The sequence below is a fragment of the Chiloscyllium plagiosum genome, chromosome 2, assembly GCF_004010195.1.
Source record: "Chiloscyllium plagiosum isolate BGI_BamShark_2017 chromosome 2, ASM401019v2, whole genome shotgun sequence".
NCBI lineage: Eukaryota > Metazoa > Chordata > Chondrichthyes > Orectolobiformes > Hemiscylliidae > Chiloscyllium > Chiloscyllium plagiosum.
In genome coordinates, this window is record NC_057711.1 from 32,724,777 (window position 1) to 32,745,472 (window position 20,696).

Consider the following 20,696-nt stretch of genomic DNA (forward strand, 5'->3'; position numbering starts at 1 on the left):
CTTGGGACAGGTCGTGACAATAAATATTTAGGACATGACATTCAATATTTAATTAATATTAGTAGAGTCAGCCTGCTTGAGACCCTTGTGGCAGAACATGACATTAAACATTTAATCAGTAGTTAGCAGGGTCGGCCTGGGACAGGAGACCATTGTGGTAGATGGGGTAGTAAAATATCTAATCATGACAATAGAATAGTATTAAGTAAGGTTTAGGATGGAATATCATTGTGGCAGAGGTGATAGTAAAATATCTAATCGTGACATGAGAATAATATTAAGTAAAATGTAGAAAAAACTATAGTGCCAGAAGTAGAGAGATAATAGGAACTAACATTATTTGTTTATTGTATATCTGGAGTGAGGTAATTCTGACTAACACAGTTGGACATGCTAATAAGCTAACAAAAACAGATAACGAAAAGGTACAAAGAGCCACAGACCCTGAGGTTCTGAGTATCACGGCTTTTCTGTTTGCAAATAAAAGACCTACTTCTTGAAGAACTCTCCACATCTCCTGGTGACTCTTTACATTTTCTCCACGACACTGTCTCAATGATTCAAAAATCTAAAGCCTTTCCTTGAAAACCATCCCTTTAGTCACGAATTCACCTGACCGGTCTTCCTAGTCCTATAGACAGTAGCACGTGGCACTAGAAGTAATCCACTGATTAAAACCTCTCTCTTCCTCATTAGCCTATTACCTAACTCTCTCAAATCTGCTGCAGAACTTTTTTATTTTACCTCTGTCATTGGTACTGATATTTCATGACCTCTGGCTTTTCACCCTTCTTCAGAATGCCCTAAGCCGCTCTGAAACACACCCACTCCTAGCGCCAGAGAAGCAGCTGACCATTGGGGAGTCTGTCGTTGGATGCTGCCTGAATTGCTGTGCTCTTCCAGCACCACTGATCCAGAACCCCATTGGGGAGTCTTGTTTACTGCCACAGAATTGCCTGTCAGTTCCCCATATAACTTGAGTCCCTATCACTCTCCTAGTTTTTTTCCTCCCCAACTGTTCAGCACAACTAATCATAGTGCCACAGACTTAGCTGTTGCTGCTTTCCCCGAGAAGCCATTCCCAACAACAATATCCAACACAGGATATCTGTTTAAGGAGTGAATGGGAACAGAGGACTTCTGCACTGCCTGCCCACACTACTCGTCCTCCTGGTGAACAGCCACGCTTTTCTGTCTGTGTAGCCCTTAGCTGTGGTGTGACTAACCTGCGAATCACCTTATTTACGACATCCTCAGCATCATGGATATTCCATAGTGAGTCCACCTGCAGCTCCAGCCACTCCATATGGTCAACCTGGAGCTGAAGCTGAACGTATTTTCTGCATACATGGCCACTTCCCTATTTTTATCCTCTATTCCTTTCGCAATTAATGCCAAAATTCTATTTAAATTTAAATTGAGGACCAAACTGCCATAATCCATATCTTTTACAATAATTTAAATTGTGAACTGGTGAATCAGTTTTGATTTAATTCATAGGGTCTATTTTATACCATTCGGATCAAGGGCACTAAACAATTACTGGTTGAGGAGATAACTGTATCATTGAGAGAGATCAAAGAGTACAAAAGGAGTTGAAAAGGAAGGGGAGATGACGGCAGTTAGGTAGAGCACAATAAATGGGTGCCGTAAAGTACAAAAAAAAGGACAATGATTACATGAGCAGGCAGAACTGGCAGCTGGACTTCAAATGTGAGGAAGTGCAAGCTCATCCACGTAACAAGGAAGAAAGACAAATCAAAATCGAGAAAGACTAGTAACTGTGAAGTCACAAGATATACAGAAATTCATTTGTACAGCTGCAAAAGTAATCATAGAAGCTAATGAAATCTAATTGCTAGAGGCAAGTACTGGAATGCAATGAGGAAGAAGTTATGCTTTAATTGTAAATATCCTTGTTCAGTCCCCAGTTAGAGTACTGAGCTCAGTTTTGAGCACTGCACACCACTTAGGATACAATGATCATGGAGGGGCTCTGACAAGCTGAAATGGAAAAGAGAACCGTAGAAAATGAGGGGAAATTAAGGGTAAAACAACTAAATATGTGAGAAAGCCTGACCAGAATAGTGATGGCAGACAAAACCAATCAGGCTATATCATAAATTTTGTAATTTGGATCTGCAGAAGATAGTTTTCTTGGCTAGTACTGTACAGCTTTCATGTAAATTAAGTTACTTCCATTGCACTCATTTGAAATGCAACATGCAAGCATATTTTCTTTGCAATCTTGAGATCATTCAGTTTTAAAGGCTTTTTTAAAATTAATAAAAAGAGATTAATACATTTTCCAGTGCTCGACTTCTAATACTGTGACCACAAAACTTCATAACTACCTGATGGAAACAAACAAAAACATACCTGCAACCCATACTTGATCTGAATCTGTTTTAATTCTTGGCGTCGTAATTTATCTTTGTCCTGCTTGCTCATCACTGGAATAGCTAAATAAAATTGAAAAAAATGCAGCATTTCAATCAATCAATCTGAATGACTACTTTGGATATTACAAGACAGCATGAATAATTAGATTCTGCACCAAGGTAGTTACAATCAGAACAGAAGAGCCAGGAGCAGGCAATTTAACCCTTTAATACAATCATGGCTGATCTTATCTTGGCCTCAACTCCACTTTCCCACCCACTCTTCAAAACCCTTCTACCCATTACTAATTAAAAATGTCTATCTCCTTTTGACATTTACTCAATGTCCCAATATTCACTGTACGCTGAGGCAGTGAATTCCACAGATTCACAACCTTTTCAGAGAACTAACTGTGCCTTAAATGGCCCAAAATATCCATGCCTTCCTGACTCCCTTGCTTCTTCTTCTACCTTTGGCTTTTCATCTTCTCTTGCTGAATATTTTTTTGGATTCCACCCTTCTGCCAAGTTAGTTTAAAACCCTCCCCATGAGCACTAGCAAACCTCACAGATGTTGGTCCATTCCGTTCAGGTGCTAACTGTCCATCTTGAACAGGTCCTACTGTCCCCAAAAGCAATCCATTGTTCTATAAATCTAAAGCTCTCGCCCCAACACCATCTTTCTAGCCATACATTCATCTATACTGATCTTGTATTCTTATGCTCAACGTGCACATGACACTAGAAATAATCCAGAGATTACCTGTTCTTTAATCTACTATCTAGCTCCTTAAATTCTGTTATCAGCACCTCATCCCTTTTCTTACCTATGTGTTTGGTACCAATATGTACCACATCTCCTTTCGCCCTTTGTCTGTTTCCTCTCCACCACCAGCACCATCCCCCCTCCCCCCAACATACCATCATGAAGTCTCTTCTACTGCCCCAGGAACACCTGTCTGTTCTTACAAACGAATCCCTCCACCGCTATAGCCCTGCCATTCTTCCTCCTCGTGAGTAAGATACCCACCTGTAAAGAAATTTGGCTGCCACTGCTTTTCCCTGCCCAGTCACCTTGCCAAACAGTATCAAAAATGGCATATCTGTTTGAAAGCAGAATGGCCACAGGGGATCCCTGCACTACGTACATTCCTCTACACTGCTTGGTGATCACACATGCTATTTCTGCCTTTTCAATCTGTACCTGTAGCATGACCACTTTACTGAATCTACTAACCACAATTTGCTCAGCATCGCAGATGCTCCACACTGAATTCACCTGCAGCTCCAGCTCCAAAATGCTGTTTCCCTGTAGTTGCAGGTAGCCACATTTCTTGCACATACGATCACCAGGGATAACTGAAGCTTCCATGATTTGCTACATAGCCAGGCGGAGCATATCACAGGTGTGAGCTCTGCTGCCAATACCAATTTTAAGACCAAGACTCTTTTCTGAATAAACATTATGCTTATGTAAGAACACTTACGTTACCTTGCTTACACTAACTGTACTTCCTTACCCTACCATGCTTACTTATTATTCCTTTGTTCTACTGGCCCTGATTTTCACTTATACAAAGTGAGGTGATGCATTTTGGAAGGTCTAATGCTGGAGGAAAGTATGCAGTAAATGGTGGAACCCTTAGAAGCATTAATGTACAGACAGATCCAAGCATACAGATCCATAGTTACTAGAAAGTGGCAACACAAATGAACAAATTGGTGAAGAAAACATATGGTATGGTTGCCTTTATTGGTATAAAAATTGGCAAGTGATGTTGCAGCTGTATAAAACTTAAGTTAGGCCACATTTGGAATACTGAATACAGTTCTGATCGCCATACTACTAGAAGAATGCAAAAACTTTGGAGAGGGTATAGAAAAGGTTTACCAGGAAGTAGTCTGGTTTGGAAGATATTAGCTATGAGGAGAAATTGGACAAATCTGAATGTCAGAAACTGAGAAGTGATCTGATAAAAGTTTACAGAATTATGAGAGGGGTGAATAGAACTGATAGTTGGAATCATTTCTCCAGGATAAAAATATCAATTACTAGGGAACATAAAAGGGGAAAAAGTTTAAAGGAGATGTGAGGGACAAGTGTTACGACACCGGGTTAAAGCCCTCCCCCACCCCACCCACTAATTTAAACCAGCAACACGGAAAAGATTTACCGTGTACAGTAATCTGTTAAAATGCAAGACGCCAAGAATTATCCCAAAAGCTACCATTTAAAGTACAAAAAATTCAAAAACTTTATTGTTTAAGTCTATCATAGAATATTAACCAGCAACTATTTACAACAACTTTATCTAACCTATCCTTTACCTTCCCTCGACAAAACTAGTCTGGTAAAAACTCCCGATTTAGATTTACTGAAAAATTCAAATTTCATAACCAGTCAGCTGTTGAAACTTATTTTTGTATCTTTCTCTGTCGTCGTCTTCTTAGCGATTTCTGATTCACAGGTCATTGATTGATAAAGGTACCTTTAAGAGAGACAGTTCTCCTCTCAACTGTCCAATTTTTCCCAGTCCTATACCCCAAAGCATCGGATGGTTTCATTGGTTTTTAATATTGTCAGTATACTGAATTCAAACTTGATTGGAGGTAGGTTTTTTGGGGTATAATTTAAACCAATTGGCTGAATGCAAATGTGTTTTTGTCTCACAGCAACTCAGCCAGTGCTAGCTGCTGGATCAAATGTTACACTCTAAATTCTCCAGCACCCTGTGTACTTGCCAAGTCCTTCACTCTCAAAAGGTACAGTGCACCTCTACAAATTCATAACACAAGTGTTTGTTTTTTTTTAAAATAGGGAGGTTGGTAAATGCCTGGAACACACTGCCAGAAGAGATGGTAGAAGCAGATATGATAGCAACGTTTAACAGGCATCTTGACAGATACACGAACAGGCCAGGAATAGAGGAATATGGACTATGGAGGCAAAAGGCTTTTAGTTTAGAAAAGTCAGATGTCATCTCAGGCTTGGTGGGCTGAAGTGCTGTTCTTTGTTTCTCAGTTAAATTCTTTTCATTTTTATATACTTTTGTAAAATCACAAATCAACACACCACTTTCCTGTGGTGATGTCACAGTTTTGTTTTCCAAATCAAGAGACCTCTGAAGCTGCAGTAGTTAACTAGCACTCCCTTCTCTCTGCTCAATGAAGCTGAAAATATTGCCTTACAAATTATAAACCTGAAAAACAGGTGGCACAGTTGCTGAGTGATCAGCACTGCTGCCTCATAATGCCAAAGAACTGGGCTCAATTCCAGTCTTGCATGACTGTCTGTATGGAGTTTGCAAATTCTCCCCGTGTCTGTGTGGGTTTCCTCTGGGTGCTCCGGTTTTCTCCCACAATCCAAAGATGTGCAGGTTAGATGGGTTGGCCAGACTAAATTCCCTTTAGTATCTGGGGATGTCTAAGCTAGGTGGGTTAATCAAGGTAAATACGAGTTCTTTGGAGAGTTGGTGCAGACTTGCTGGGCTGAATGACCTCTTTCCACACTGTACTTATTCTATAATTCTATGAAAAAGGATTTTACAAACGATGAGCACTATATTCCTACTGTGTAATTAATGCCCCGTGTCGCATACTCACTCAGGACTGTACCTCACTCTAGATGGGCCACTCCCAACTGCTTATGTGAAGCGTACTGATCATGTGCTTTTAACTGTGCCTTTCCTAATTAAAGTTAGGGTAAGCTTGAATGACTTACACTTCTAAATATTCAATAGTAATCACCACCTACTGAGGTTCTATTCAGGCTTCAGCCGATTGACTCTATGACTGAGGAACAGTTGACTATCATAGAGATGTACAGCATGGAAACAGACCCTTCGGTCCAACCCGTCCATGCCGACCAGATATCCCAACCCAATCTAGTCCCACCTGCCAGCACCCGGCCCATATCCCTCCAAACCCTTCCTATTCATATACCCATCCAAATGCCTCTTAAATGTTGCAATTGTACCAGCCTCCACCACTTCCTCTGGCAGCTCATTCTATACACGTACCACCCTCTGTGTGAAACAGTTGCCCCGAAGGTCTCTTTTATATCTCTCCCCTCAAACCTATGCCCTCTAGCTCTGGACTCTCCGACTCCAGGGAAAAGACTTTGCCTATTTACCCTATCCATGCCCCTCATAATTTTGTAAACCTCTATAAGGTCACCTCTCAGCCTCCGACAGTCCAGGAAAAATAGTCCCAGCCTGTTCAGCCTCTCCATATAGCTCAAATCCTCCAACCCTGGCAACATCCTTGTAAATCTTTTCTGAACCCTTTCAAGTTTCACAATATCTTTCAGATAGGAAGGAGGCCAGAATTGCACGCAATATTCCAACAGAGACCTAACCAATGTCCTGCACAGCTGCAACAGGACCTCCCAACTCCTGTACTCAATACTCTGTCCAATAAAGGAAAGCATACCAAACACCTTCTTTATTAACCTATGTACCTGCGACTCCACTTTCAAGGAGCTGTGAATCTGCACTCCAAGGTCTCTTTGTTCAGCAACACTCCCTGCGACCTTACCGTTAAGTATATAAGTCCTGCTAAGTTTTGCTTTCCCAAAATGCAGCACCTCGTATTTATCGGAATTAAACTCCACCTGCCACTTCTCAGCCCATTGGCCCTTCTGGTGAAGATCCTGTTGTAATCTGAGGTAACCCTCTCAACTGAGTCAGGGACCTTGTTAGTCTTCTAACTAGACTACTGAACTTCAAAATTCTTTGGAGGTGGCAGAAGATATTGGCGAGGAAGGCCGAAGTAAAATTTCAATTAGTGGAGTGGAAGCTTACTGTCAGAACAGCATGATAGTTGCAGAAGTTGCATTTGGTTGCATGATAATGCTGCAATGATGAAGAAAGTTTTAATGCAAACATTTACACTCCATCTTAAAGAATGTATTATTTACAATTTTTAAATATTTATAAATTTAACACCTGTCTTTCCCCCTCCCAGAAAATTTTGGCATATATTCAATCTTCATTAAACAGGGAGTCACTCCTTGTAAATTTGCATACACGCGAGGTCAGGCCAGGCCCAATTTCACCTATAACCCCATCAACTTGTCAGGTCTAATCATGCAGTTCTTCGGGGAAAAAAAATCCTCTTTTGTTATCCACAGGAAATCTGTGCCCCTTACTCCCACAGATAACAAGGAATGGGTTAACAATAAAAACTGCTTGAGCAGACACCTTTTGGCTTTGCTATGAAACTGCATGCTGAGACATATACTAACACTCAGGACTGAAACACAAAACCAGAAGACATCTGGAGCTGGTATGCAATAGGCTTAAGAACAAAAATCCCAATTGCAAAATCACATGTACATGAGTTATCGCAGGTTGATATCGACAATGAATTTTGTGCACAAAATAACACATCAGGGTGTTGAGTTGAGATCATTCACTTCTGCAAGTATGTCAATGTCGCTTCAAACTTGTGATGTGCTACTATCTGTAGCTTTGCAGTTCAGCATGCACTCTTCAATTTTCAGCATATCAATAGAGAATAAGAATAGTTGCATAGTTCCTTCTCTTACTGTACAAGTTAATCTCTTATACAGCAATTAGACAGCTCAAGTTAAATTTGATTCAGCATTAATCCAACTAGATACACTCATTTCTGCTGGTTTAGTTAACAGGCAAGGAGGGATAATATTAATGTTTAAGTAGAGATTTACCAGTTATTACTAAATTTGATTCATTAATTTCAGAATAAGAGTGGATAAACACAAAGCAATAACAAATATATTCAAATACCTGTCAATTCTTCTTTTTTATGGAGACGCAGGTGTGCTTTGACCTGGCCTGGCTCACAGCCATTACACGTGTCAGTACCTGGATGGATATGGAAAGACAATACAGTCTCCCCAAACTTCACTTCATCACCGTGCTCCAATCTATGAGGGTCACATTTATGTTTTGGCTGAAAAAAATGAACACTAAATTAATAGCTAACAAATACATATTACCTATATTTTATATTCTTCTGTAATTAAAAAATACAGAATAGTGGAGACGTAGAGTACTTAAATGCAATGAATACTAAATGGGCTTAATTTAAAATGTAAAAACCAAAAACCATGGATGCCGAAAATAAGAAATGAAAACAAATTGCTGGGAAAATTCAGTCGGTCTGGCAGCATCTGTGCAGTCAAAGCAGAGTTCACGTTTTGGGTCCAGTGACCCTTCTTCAAAACTGAACTCCCTAGTTAAATATGATATGAAGTAGTTTAGAATAATGTCCATAAATCCAAAATAACCAATTGATGACATTGTCATTTCCATATGATCAAACAAGACACTTAACAGAGAACTACTCACCTTCAATCCTAGTATTAATTTAGAGGCTGAAATTAAGAAACAATTTCAAATATTTGGATGTGTTAGTTAAATGAATGGCTGTATGTTGTACTAGCCCCAGTGTACCAGCAAAACACCCCTTCCCCAACCATCTACTGTAACATATTTTTATCCATGCATCAAACTTCTACGAATGCAATCCAAATGCTCTGGCTAGGAAATAATTAAAGGGTGATAGGTCTAACTTAATATGTAACAGGTCCACAACAGATGCCATTTCCCTAGCCTTGCACTCATCCATGGAACATGTGGACAACAAGGACATCAGGTTCCTGCTCATCGATGACCGTTCTACCGTCAACACCACTATCCCCTCCAAAACGGATTTCTGATCTCAGACCTCTGAGACGTCAGTCTCGGCTCCACCCTCTGCAACTGGATCCTTAGCTTCCTGACACAGAAACCGCAATCAGTGAAGACATACAACTGCATTTCTTCCACGATAATACTCAACACTGAAGCTCTCCCCCCAAGGATGCATTCTCAGCCCCCGACTGTACTCCCTGTACACCCACAACTGTTCAGCCAAACTCCAAACAAATGTCATTTACAAGTTTTCTGACAACACCACCATGGTGGGACGGAGGAGCAGAGGTTGAGAGGATTGAGAGTGTCAAATTCCCAGCTGTGACTATAATTGACAACCTGTCCTCGACTTCCCAAGTAGATGTGACAGTCAAGGCGGCACAATTATGCCTCTTCCTCCTCAGGAGGCTCAGGAAATTTGGCATGTCCATAAGGAACCTCACCAACTTTTATAAATGCACCGTAGAAAACATGACAACCTGATTTGGCAACTGCTCTGCCGAGGACCATAAGAAACTACAGACAATTGTGTGTGCACAGCGCAGACCATCATATAAGCTCCAATTCAGATGCCATTTACACATCTCGTTGCTGCACAAACTCTGCAAACATCATTAAAGACCCATCCCATCCAGTAATGCTCTCCTACAACCTCTTCAGAGGTTCAAGAACAGCTTCTTCCCTGCTGTTATTAGACTGACAAATGGACTCTAATTTCAAATAATGCCGATCTCATTAATGTTGATCTTGCCTCGTATACGTCCTGTGCAGTATAACCTGTATGCCTTACTTAATCCAAGCCTTTTCATCCTTTAATCTGTATGTCCTTGCTTACTATGATCTGCCCCGTGTTGCTTGCAAACAAAACTTTTCACTGTACTTTAGGTACAAATGACAATAAATCAAATCAAATAAAGTAAGTCATCTTGTTTCGGTTTAGAGCACCAAAATATAAGAGAGGTAATATTTAGTAATGCAGGAAGCTATGGCAACGCAGTTTCAAGGAAGATAAGCATGACGAGGTTAACCCCAATCAGAAATTCAGCTTGTGCTCAGTTTTGAAAAATTAGTGCATTTTTGCCAATTACTGTTTGAACTAAAATCTTGAAGCACATTATTTTCTGCAGATCATTCCCTGAAGTGTACTTGAAACTCTGCCCATAAATCAAAGTTGAATTTAATTATTGTCGTTGTGATCACAAGAGCAGAGACCTATACACTGACAAAGGATTTTCTGAAGGGACAGCAAGGTATTGAGGCACTGGGTTGAGTATCAAACATTTAACAGGAGCAATTTATGCAGAATTACCAAAATGAATAAAAACACATGAATAGTAAAAGCTCAGCATATTTTGTGAATTTACATGCATTAATCCAGTGACATGGATAATGAAAACTGGGCTCTCAAAACTATGTTAGAATGCTGTTCTGTGCAGCAGTCTAAGAAAAAAAACTTCATCTCATTTTACATTAGCATGAAAAATGATCACTCTCCCACAATCCAAATCTGACATCAGTCAGGAAAAGATCTTAGTAACTGATTACAGTAACAAATCATACCATGAGAATTCTGTTCCCATTGATCACAGTCCCATTCTGGCTCCCCTGGTCTACCAACATGTATTCCTGTAGATCTTGGTCAAAGTATACTTCAGCATGAAACTAAAGAAAACAGAAATTAGCTTAAGAAGAAAAGAGGACCAGCATGCTAATATATTAAACAATACGGAAATATACTCTGTAAAAGGAAATAGAATGATATCAAGAACACATCTGCAAATCCCAGGACTGTGAGCATAGAGGTAGGCAATTTAATCTCACCGAACAGTAAGTTCGGAGAAATTCACATTTTATTACAGAGAGCATACAAAGTATTTCAACAAAACAAGTTAAATCTGCCACATATTCAGATGCAAACATTTTTTATGCCATTCTATTTTCACCTTTTACAGGTTTAGTATGATTACGTAACTAACCTTACTAACTCCAATTTCAGCAATTTGAATTGTGTGGCCCATATCCTCCTCTCTGTTGAATAAAAAGAATTCAATTTGAAAAAGAAACAAACATTCTATTTTCTTTTTCTGGTGATGTGTAAACTTAATCCCAAAACCGCTTCCTTCTCTTATTCCATTCTAGGTGGCAAGGTGGAAGGTACTTGTACAATAATGCCATAACATCCAAAAAGACTTCCTTTGAGGCTTTATAGATTAAAGATGATATGCTCTAGGCATTCATTTCAATTTAAGATCATTAAACTTTAAGTGATGTGTGAACGAGTTTGCCTGAAAAAAAAAGAGGGTCTTGTAACACAAGAGGGAATCATAGTAGATCATGGCAGATCATAGTAAGCAAGGACATCCATACAGAGTATAGGGTGAAAAAGCTTGGACAGAATAAAACATACAGGTTATAGCACACAGGACATACACGAGGCAAGATCAACAAGATTAATGAGATTGGCATTATTTGAAGTTAGAGTCCATTCGTCAGTGAAAGAAAAAGAGTAGTGTCCCTGCCAGAAGGTCAGGTTTCAAGTTCCACCTTCCGCAGAGGAGTCTCATAATACATCCAAACAGGTTGATTAAAAATAACTCTTAAATTGCTCAAATGTACATTAACCAAGTGAGGCATTCAACAAGGTTCCAAATGGTAGACTAGATTACATGAAATTGGGGTAATTAGACAATTGGATACAAAATGGGCTTGAAGGTAGAAGATAGCGGGTAGTGGTAGAGGGCTATTTGTATAGACTAGAGGCCTGTGACCAGCACTGTGCTGCAATGATTGTTACTGGGTCCACTGATGTTCATCATTTATATAAATGATTTGGATGTGAATATAGGAGGTATGGTTTGTGAGTTTGCAGATGACACCAAACTTGGTGGTGCAGTCGACACTGAAGGTTATCCCAGATTACAACGGGATCTTGATCAGATGGGCCAATGGGTGGCAGATAGGGTTTAATTTAGATAAACATGCAGTGTTGCATTTTGTTAAGGTAAACTGGACAGGACTTATACAGTTAATGGTAAGGGCACTGGGGACTGTTACTGAACAAACATACCTGCTGATGCAGGTGCACAGTTCCTTGGAAGTGGAGTCCCAGGTAAACAGGATAGTGAGATAATGTTTGGTATGTTTACCTTCATTGGTCAGTGCATTGAATATAGGAATTGGGACATCATGTTGTAGCTGTACAAGGCATTGGTGAGGCCACTTGTGGAATACAGCTTTCAATTCTGGTCTCCCTGTTATATAGGATGTTGTTAAACTCGAAAGGGTTCAGAAAATGTTTGCAATGATGTTGCTGAGATTAGAAGTTTGAGTTATACAGAGAGGCTGAAAAGGTTGGGGCTTTTTTTCCTTGAAGCGTCGCATGCTAAGGGGTGAAATTAGAGGTTTATAAAATAATGAGGTGCATAGATAAGGTGAGTAGAATGCCTCACTTGGTTAATGAACATTTCAGCAATTTAAGGTGATTTTTCTAGGATTGGGGAGTCCAAAGCTAGAGGGCATAAGTTTAAGGGGAGAGGAGAAAGATTTAGAAGGCATCTTAGGAGCAGCTTTTTCACGCAAAAAACCACTACAAGTAGTGGTGGAGGGGGCTACAATTAGAACATTTAAAAAGGCATTTGGATGGGTATATGAATAGGAAAAATTTGGAGAAATATGGCCCAAATGTTTGCACTTGGAACTAGATTAGTTTAGGATATCTGGTGGGCACGGGTGAGTTGGACTGAAGTGGTGCCTATAGGATCTATTCAATTGAAAAATTTAAATCGGTGAGCTCAGTAGAAAAGACACAGGCAAAATTACAAATATGCCAGCTTTGTTCAAAATGTATAAACTAAATGAAAACCCTGCTTCCTTGAACAAAAGAAAAATACTGATTTTCATACTTTAGATCCTTACACAGGTCATTCAAGCCACCGTATTTACATTTGTTCTATTTAACCTGCACTTAAAAAGGTCATCCTCAAATTGCAACACCTTTCGCTCGATGGGTGCTGAAGTGGGAAAACTAAGGAATACACAGAAACAAAATTGATGAGTCCCAGGTCGTCACAATCAGAGCAGACCAAAGTACGAGAAATGCAGCTTTGTCTGTGAGGATGAACTAGAGGAAGAAAATGATGAAGAAAGGATATTTGTTCAAATATACCAGCTTGCCATATGAACAGAGGTAGGTCCCTTCAATGATGAGCTCTCCATCATAGTGTATACTAATCAACAGCTTTGCAACACAAACAATTTGCAACTTAAAACAATACAAATAAAAATCACTGACTACTATGCCAAAGGTCCGCATGCAGTAGCAAAACAATGACAATATTTCAAACACACTTATTTAGCTCCAAAACACTTCAATGCACCCTGAAGTCTCTTTGCTGGAACTGGAAAACAGGTTGCTCCATCAGTTCGAGAATATTTGCAAACTTACTAGATACAATTTGTTCTAAAGGAGACATTCCAGAAGTGGTGTATCAAAAACATTTACAAGTGTAAAAAACATAATTTATTTCAAAATATGACTAATGATCTTTTGACTATACTCTTGCATAGCAGCAACCAAGGTTTATAATGTTATCTATGATACCTTCCAATTGTAGCTGACTTCACTGCAGTGATAATGAAGAGTGTACCGGGCTCGAGAACTGGTGACCGCACCACCATGACACGAATACATGGAGGCCACAGCTGAGCTATACATTAGAAAGGAATATGGAATTAGGGCAGATAGGACAGAAATTAATGGTTTCAAAATTAAAACCTTCATAATAAACTTCACGAAAGTGCAACACATTCAATACTTGTTTCAAATTAAGAGATGGCAATTTTTGTCATCTTAATCATATGAAAGTCAGACAGGATTGCTTTATGTTGAATTACAACAAAATACTGCAAATCTTCAAAATAAGAATTGAAAACAAAATGTAAAAGTCAGGTAGCTTCTGCCATGACGACACATTTACAGAGGAACCTCGATTATCCGAATATCAATTATTCGGATATTGGATTATCCGAAGGAGATCTCGAGGTCCCAAGAGAAACACTACATCCAAGACCTTTCTTTACAGTGATTAAAAGTGAACTTGGCTTACTGAATGCTGCAGAGAACGGTCCTGGGCTGATGAGAGCCCAAGCACCGTCTCCAAATGACTGACCTCCCACCCTCGCTGCACACTTTCCCTGGAGTTCTACATAGGTATGTACCCTAAACCCTCCTTCCCCAGATAATCTCTCTAACATTGTCCTGTACAGGGCAAAAGTGGAACCTGTCAAAACGTTGAGTGTGCGCACACGCATGCTATTTGGAGACTCACCTGCCCCCCACCTCCAAAAGACAGCAACAGCAGCAACAACAGTCTTGTTGTTGGTGTCCAGTCCGGCTGCCCTGGAGAGGGGGTGGGGGTGGACAGGGGGTACACAGGGATGGGGGCAGTGTTGGACGGGGTTGGGCGTGGGCGGACGGCATTGGACAGGGTTTGGGGGGGCCGACAGAAGACGGGTGGGGGCTCGTGCGCTGTGTGCTGCTGCCTCATCTCCTGAACGAGGAGCGGACTTAACAGAAGTCCCAGAGGAAAGACATTGACTCAATTAACCAAATAATCAATTATCCGAACGAAATAGTGCCCGCCCATCTCGTTCCTCTATATAGTGTTCCAGGTGTGTTCACTTTATTTCATTCTTCAATACCCTTCCACTCTGACCTGCTCCCATCCAACAAGCTGATAATAAAAGGGAATCTGAAATAAATTATGAATACAATAAATATGACATTTCACAGCTTTCTTTTTAGTATTCAATGTATAAACGAAAGGCAGAATTATATATCCTGCTTTTCTGAGTTCCATTATAACTTGTGGTGGGGCTCCTTTGTTATCCATCTATAATGGAGGCACAGTTTCACCTTCCTTAGCGACATTTGAGAAAGGTGCAGTTTTAGAAATTTATTAAGTAATTCAGCAGAAAATATCCAAGTTTTTGAAGCTAATAATAGTGGCTAGGTGCGTTGTACTGAAAATGTACTTCAGTCAAGAAAATACAAAAAGATGATACTTTTCAGCTAACTACAAAATTTGAAAACTGGACTGTCCTGTACCTGGAAAAGAGCTGCAAATGCCCTGCACTGATACACATCAAGTATAATGCAAAATTTTGTAAATTTTAAAATATATTTTTCTTGATTGAATGTGAACAAACAATATTGATTACACATTACTCATATACCAGAGGCAAGAATATTCAACCACATGGTGGTGGATTAGAGTCACACACAAGCCAATTAAGGATATTAGTGAACAAATCAGGAGTTTACATCATTCCAACAGTACTTGTTGTAATTTCTTTCCAAGTACTGATGCACAATTAATCAGAGTTATTCCACCACTTGCATGGTGTGATTTGAACTCCTGTTTCGCACTATAGCAAAGCTCTCAGTCACACAGGTAAATATCTTGTACAGGTGTGAGTACAGCCAGTTATACCAACCCTTGTACTACTGCATTGACCACCAATACTAAATAAATAAAGTGCAAGTTACAGGTTCTTTCCTTCACTATTTCCTTCTGATTCAAATACTAGCCGTACATTGGATGTGGAAGAATATTTAACCTTTCAACAAACAAAAACCATACATTATTTCACAACTACCCAAAGTAACAACAATGCAGGCAAGATTAATAGTATTGCACCACATTTGTACCAGTTAGGTTTCCAAGTCATTCGGCAAAATCCCACATAAAAAGGTTACTCCACATGGTACTGAGGGCTTAATGTTTGGCTTTTGTGATCTGGACAGTACTTTGTATACTTTGCAGTTTCCCAACATTCAAAACAATTTCACACTTATCAATTGCCTTTCACTATGTTTGCCACAATTGACTTACTTGCTTGGCCATAACTGGAGTTCAGGATGAAGTGGAAATAGAACATATAATAGATTAAATTCACTAAGGGATAGAGAACTACTTGCAGAAACAGTAAAACAGAGAAAATAAGAGTGTAGAAAATTTGAAAGGAATTCCATGTCATACAGAAATGTAATCAGAAGCAGCAAGGCCTGTAGTTCCTTACACTTCCAAACAAAAAAATATAGCTGACCATGGAATAAATGTAGAGTCTCATACTAATGTTGGGTACAGTGAGTTAGTATAGAAATTGCAAGGAGCATGTCAAATATGTTCTGTCATGGTATATGAGAGGATGTAAAGTGAAAATGATCAAGAAATCAAAACAGATCTTAGGATCCTTAAAGATGAAGCAAGGAGATACACTGAATTAGGTGGTGAACTTTCAGATAGACTCACCAGGATGCAAAATAATTCCTGAAAAGATATTGGTAATTACAACCATGCCTGAAGTAAATATGTCTGATGACCAACAAGTGTTATATGCATGTACTTGTTAGGGAAGTGTAATTATATCGGACAGGAAAAAAAAAATCATCCATGAGTCTATTAAAAATGACCTGAAATTACAGTATTTCCAATGACAAAATTTTGAGCAATTAAACAAAAGATTTGCAGGTTATTTTCAAGAGATGTTATGAATTGAAAAATAAATTTGTGCACAGATTTTATTTTAAAATCATTCATGGGACACAAGCATTGCTGGAATAGTAAACATCATAAAGGCATTGGTAAGCTACCTTCTTGAATTGCTTCAGTTCAGATATTGTATGTGTTCCCACAGTGCTGTTATGTAGGCTATTCTTGAATTTTGACGCAGCAACAATGAAGGAACAGCAGTGTAAATTCAAGTTAGGACACAGATCTGGAGGGGAATTGGTGAATAACAGTGGCCCCCTTGACCCTTGCAGGTCAGCAGTCAGCAAACACAAAGTAACAAGAAGCACCCTTTGAATTTAGTGAGAAACAATATCTTAAGAACTGCGACTATGTGCCTCAAAAACTAAGTGACAAAAGCAGGAAAAAAGTTAAGCTTTTACAAAAACATAATTAATTAACTATGCCTTCCTACAAGTACAATGGTAATATGATATATAAAGCAAGCTACATAATTAGTATCAAAACAGATTTGATCAATGAAGGTTGAGAACTGTACAAGTCCTGTATGCAGCTCTGGATCAGCAGGCTGTGAATTCACTCTAGCTGGTGTAGGTTGTAGCTTTTTAGGATATGCTGAAGAAGTCTTGGCAATTGCTGCAATGCTATCTTGTCGATGGTACACACTTTGTGCATGGTGAGTTGTTGGCAGAGACAATGAATGTTTAAGGTAGAGGATGAGTTGCTTTGTCCTGGAAGGTGTTGAGCATCTTGAGTGCATTTTGAGTTGTACTCATCAAAGCAAGTGGAAAAATTCTAATTTACTTCTGACTTATGCATTGTAGGTCGTGGAAAGATACTACTAAATCAGCTGCTGAGTACTTAGACACAGAATACCAAGTCTATTTGCTCTATGTGCACATGGCTGGTCCAGATTTGTAAAATGGTTATGACAATACACTGGTGGTAAAATCACAATCACCAACTTAGAACATCATATGCACAAGTTGATTGAAGCTTTAGTCATAAGGTGAATGTGTGAAAGATTCAACAACCATTTAATGAAAAAAAATCAGATAATGAAAACAAATCAATAAAATTTTCAGTTATCTAAAAACTCAAATATACCAGCACAGTGGAGATTTTAAATAAATACAGAAGGTTCAAATAAACATAGATGAAGCATCCAGTCTGATTTAATAATGCATTAATTCATGGAAGGCTGCCTGAAAAGAATGATCAAGACTGTGAAGGCAAAAATGTCCTGCAAGATGAAGTTGTCTAGAAATGGAACATCCAGGTGATTCCTACATCAAAATGATCCAGATGCTTGGAGAAGAACACATTGTGCAATATAATATGCCGAAAAAAAAGTGATAGGTCTCAGTGATTTGCCTTGAATACACTTCAAATTTATTCCAAACTATATGACCCCCCTCAGGAAATCATACACTCGGTTGGCTTTATAACCACTATCTAGCCTTGTTAAGTATAAAGCTGGGAATGACCTAAGTGGAAAGCCACTGTTTTTGCTCATCACACATAATTTTTGTAATTCCTAATTTTTCACTCTTTCATGCGATGTGGGCATTGCAAACAAAACTAATGTTTATTGCCCATCTCTAACTGTCCTTGAACTGAATGCCTGGCCATTTTACAGGGTTGTTTAGAGTTCATCCACACTGCTATGTGTCGGGAATCATAAGTAGATCAGACCAGGCAAGAAGGCAGATTTCCTTCCTTAAAAGGAAATTAATGACTCAGGCATTTATTTTTCCACAATAATCAGTGATTGCTTTACGGTCACTAAGGGGTCCACGCATAACAAGAACTTCCAGAATTAGAAGCTAATGCTGTGATTGCACTGGCACAAATAATGTGTGCAGAATGTCGGGGTATCATTGTGGTGCTGACCATCACCAAGACTAGCTTTCAATTTCAGATTTGATGACAATCATAATTAACTCTCAACATGCTGCAGATGTGGTTGCATGGTCAGAATGGACCTATTCCTGAAGTTTCGTCACATGATCTCCAATCTCTTACAGCTGTTTTGTTTCTCCAATATTTTTATACCTAAAATAGATACTGCAAGTCAGCTTCTTAATTAAGATATTCACATGACTTTTCTCCTATGCTCCTGGCAAGTATCCAGAAGATTAATCTTTAATTTCTGAAGGTTCCAGAACAATCTCTATAGATTGACAGCGCTAATTGTGGAACAACTGAAATCAATATTTGTATATTGTGAATTCCAGGCCACAATTCTACTTCTAAATTTTATTGTATTTCTCATGGAGTATCAATTTGTTCACATGGCAAGTGATACTGAGGTCAAAAGAGCTGTGTAATATACAAAGAACCTGCTCAAATGTTTGACTCAAATTGTCTTTTTTTTTTAAAGCCATACTTATTGCACAGCAAACAAATGCAGCTACATAGAATAGTTAAGGTGCATGCACTCTAAAACTAATATAGCAGTTCTTTCGGAAAATATGAACCTTCAAATCATACCAAACAAGTTTTACAGGAAGGACAAAAGACACGCTAATTTGGAGATTCAAATGTATCACAGGCCAAGGCGTAACACAAAAATTATTTGAATGATATAGGCTATACAAGACAGCTTTCCTCTGATAATATGCTGCCGAGACACAATGATTCAGTGAAACAGAATAAGTGTCGTTTTATGTTTATAACAGAATCAGAGACATTTTAGAAGCCAACAATCCTTGCAAAATGTTCAGAAAGATCACTGAAATGCAGCCACTGCAAATACATCAAGTTGGAGGAATGTACTCTAAGTTCCAAGAATCTGTCTGAAAAGCCTACAATGCTGAATAATTTCAAAGCATAAAACAAAATATGCATATTTTTATAAACATTCAAATTTTATGAAAATACATGGGCAAAGACAAGAAACCTAATGAATACATTTAACATCATTTAAAATTTTGAACACTGGAAACAAATTAAACATTATAATTGAGTTTATCTTGTTCAGATAAAGAAAGGCAAATGGCATGTTATTTAAATATCAGGATAGCCCTAATTATTTATACTAATTTAGATGACTCAGGATACCTGGAAGCAACATTACTTCCTCTGGACAGTAGAGACTAAGCAGTAGACTGGCATACAGCTGCATCTATCAAATAGACTGAGGCTAAAATTCACATATTATGTGATTAAAAGAATCCACATACCTGAGCATGAATCTGTGTAACTGCGAACCTTTGCATCTGATTTTATACAAGCATATAGTAAACTGTCACTCACCATCTTCTTTCTCACTTTCATCTTGATCTTCACTTGATTCTTCTGTCATTTCATCTGTAGAATATCCACTTTGATCTGAGGCTGTAATTTCTCCTTCTTCTGGTTCACTTCCAAACTCCGCCTCTTTCTTCTCTTCCAATTTCCCTTCAACATTTTCATTATGGATAGCTTCATCATTTAGATTATGCTCATTGAGTGAATCCTGTTCACTCACATCCACTACTGTTTTTTTTCGTTTGTTTCCTGGTTCTTCTGACAATGTCTCACTCTGTTCTGGGTCACAGCACCTGCAAATATTTGAAGCTTTCGGTATACCAGCTTCAGTGTCCTTAGAAGAAATAAAGATAATCAAATTTGAAGGGCCTATCTCCCAAGTGTTCTCATGATATTTGTCAATGACAAGTTGCATCTCAAAACTTTAAAAAAAGCTCTGATCTTTTGGGTATTTTTACACGAGCAGTGAAAATTTCAGGAAAGCAATGTTAAAATGCTTTGTGCACAATGTGGAAGTCTCTTAGGTCTGAATCAGCAATCATTGTATATCTTCAACCTCTGTAATTTACAGTGAATTTAGAGACAGAGAACAACAAAAAATGATACACACTAATTATATTGGCACCACAAACATTCATTCCCTCCACTACTGGTGCACAGAGCCAACACAGTGCATTGTCACAAGACAATGCAGTAACTTGCCAAGGCTCCTTCCAACTAGAATCTGTACTACCTAGAAGGACAAAGCGGCAGCAACATCAGAACACCACCTGCAGACTTCCTTCCATCACAAATCATCCTAAATTTAAACTATATTTCCATTCCTTCAGTATTGTTTGATCAAACGTGAACTC

At 38.8% G+C, this 20,696-nt stretch overlaps 1 protein-coding gene across 3 annotated transcripts in view; it reads right to left on the reverse strand.

Moving 5' to 3' along the window:
- The window catches only part of aggf1 (angiogenic factor with G patch and FHA domains 1), a 63,053-nt gene that overhangs the window by 7,598 nt on the left and 34,759 nt on the right, over positions 1 to 20,696 (reverse strand). For all 3 annotated transcript variants that reach the window (XM_043707179.1, XM_043707172.1, XM_043707186.1), the window contains 6 exons: positions 19,849 to 20,176; positions 13,659 to 13,764; positions 11,035 to 11,086; positions 10,619 to 10,720; positions 8,150 to 8,315; positions 2,380 to 2,462 (listed from right to left, as the gene is read on the reverse strand). In XM_043707179.1, coding sequence (XP_043563114.1) covers positions 2,380 to 2,462; positions 8,150 to 8,315; positions 10,619 to 10,720; positions 11,035 to 11,086; positions 13,659 to 13,764; positions 19,849 to 20,176 — 837 coding nt within the window. The remainder of the gene's footprint in view (positions 1 to 2,379; positions 2,463 to 8,149; positions 8,316 to 10,618; positions 10,721 to 11,034; positions 11,087 to 13,658; positions 13,765 to 19,848; positions 20,177 to 20,696) is intronic.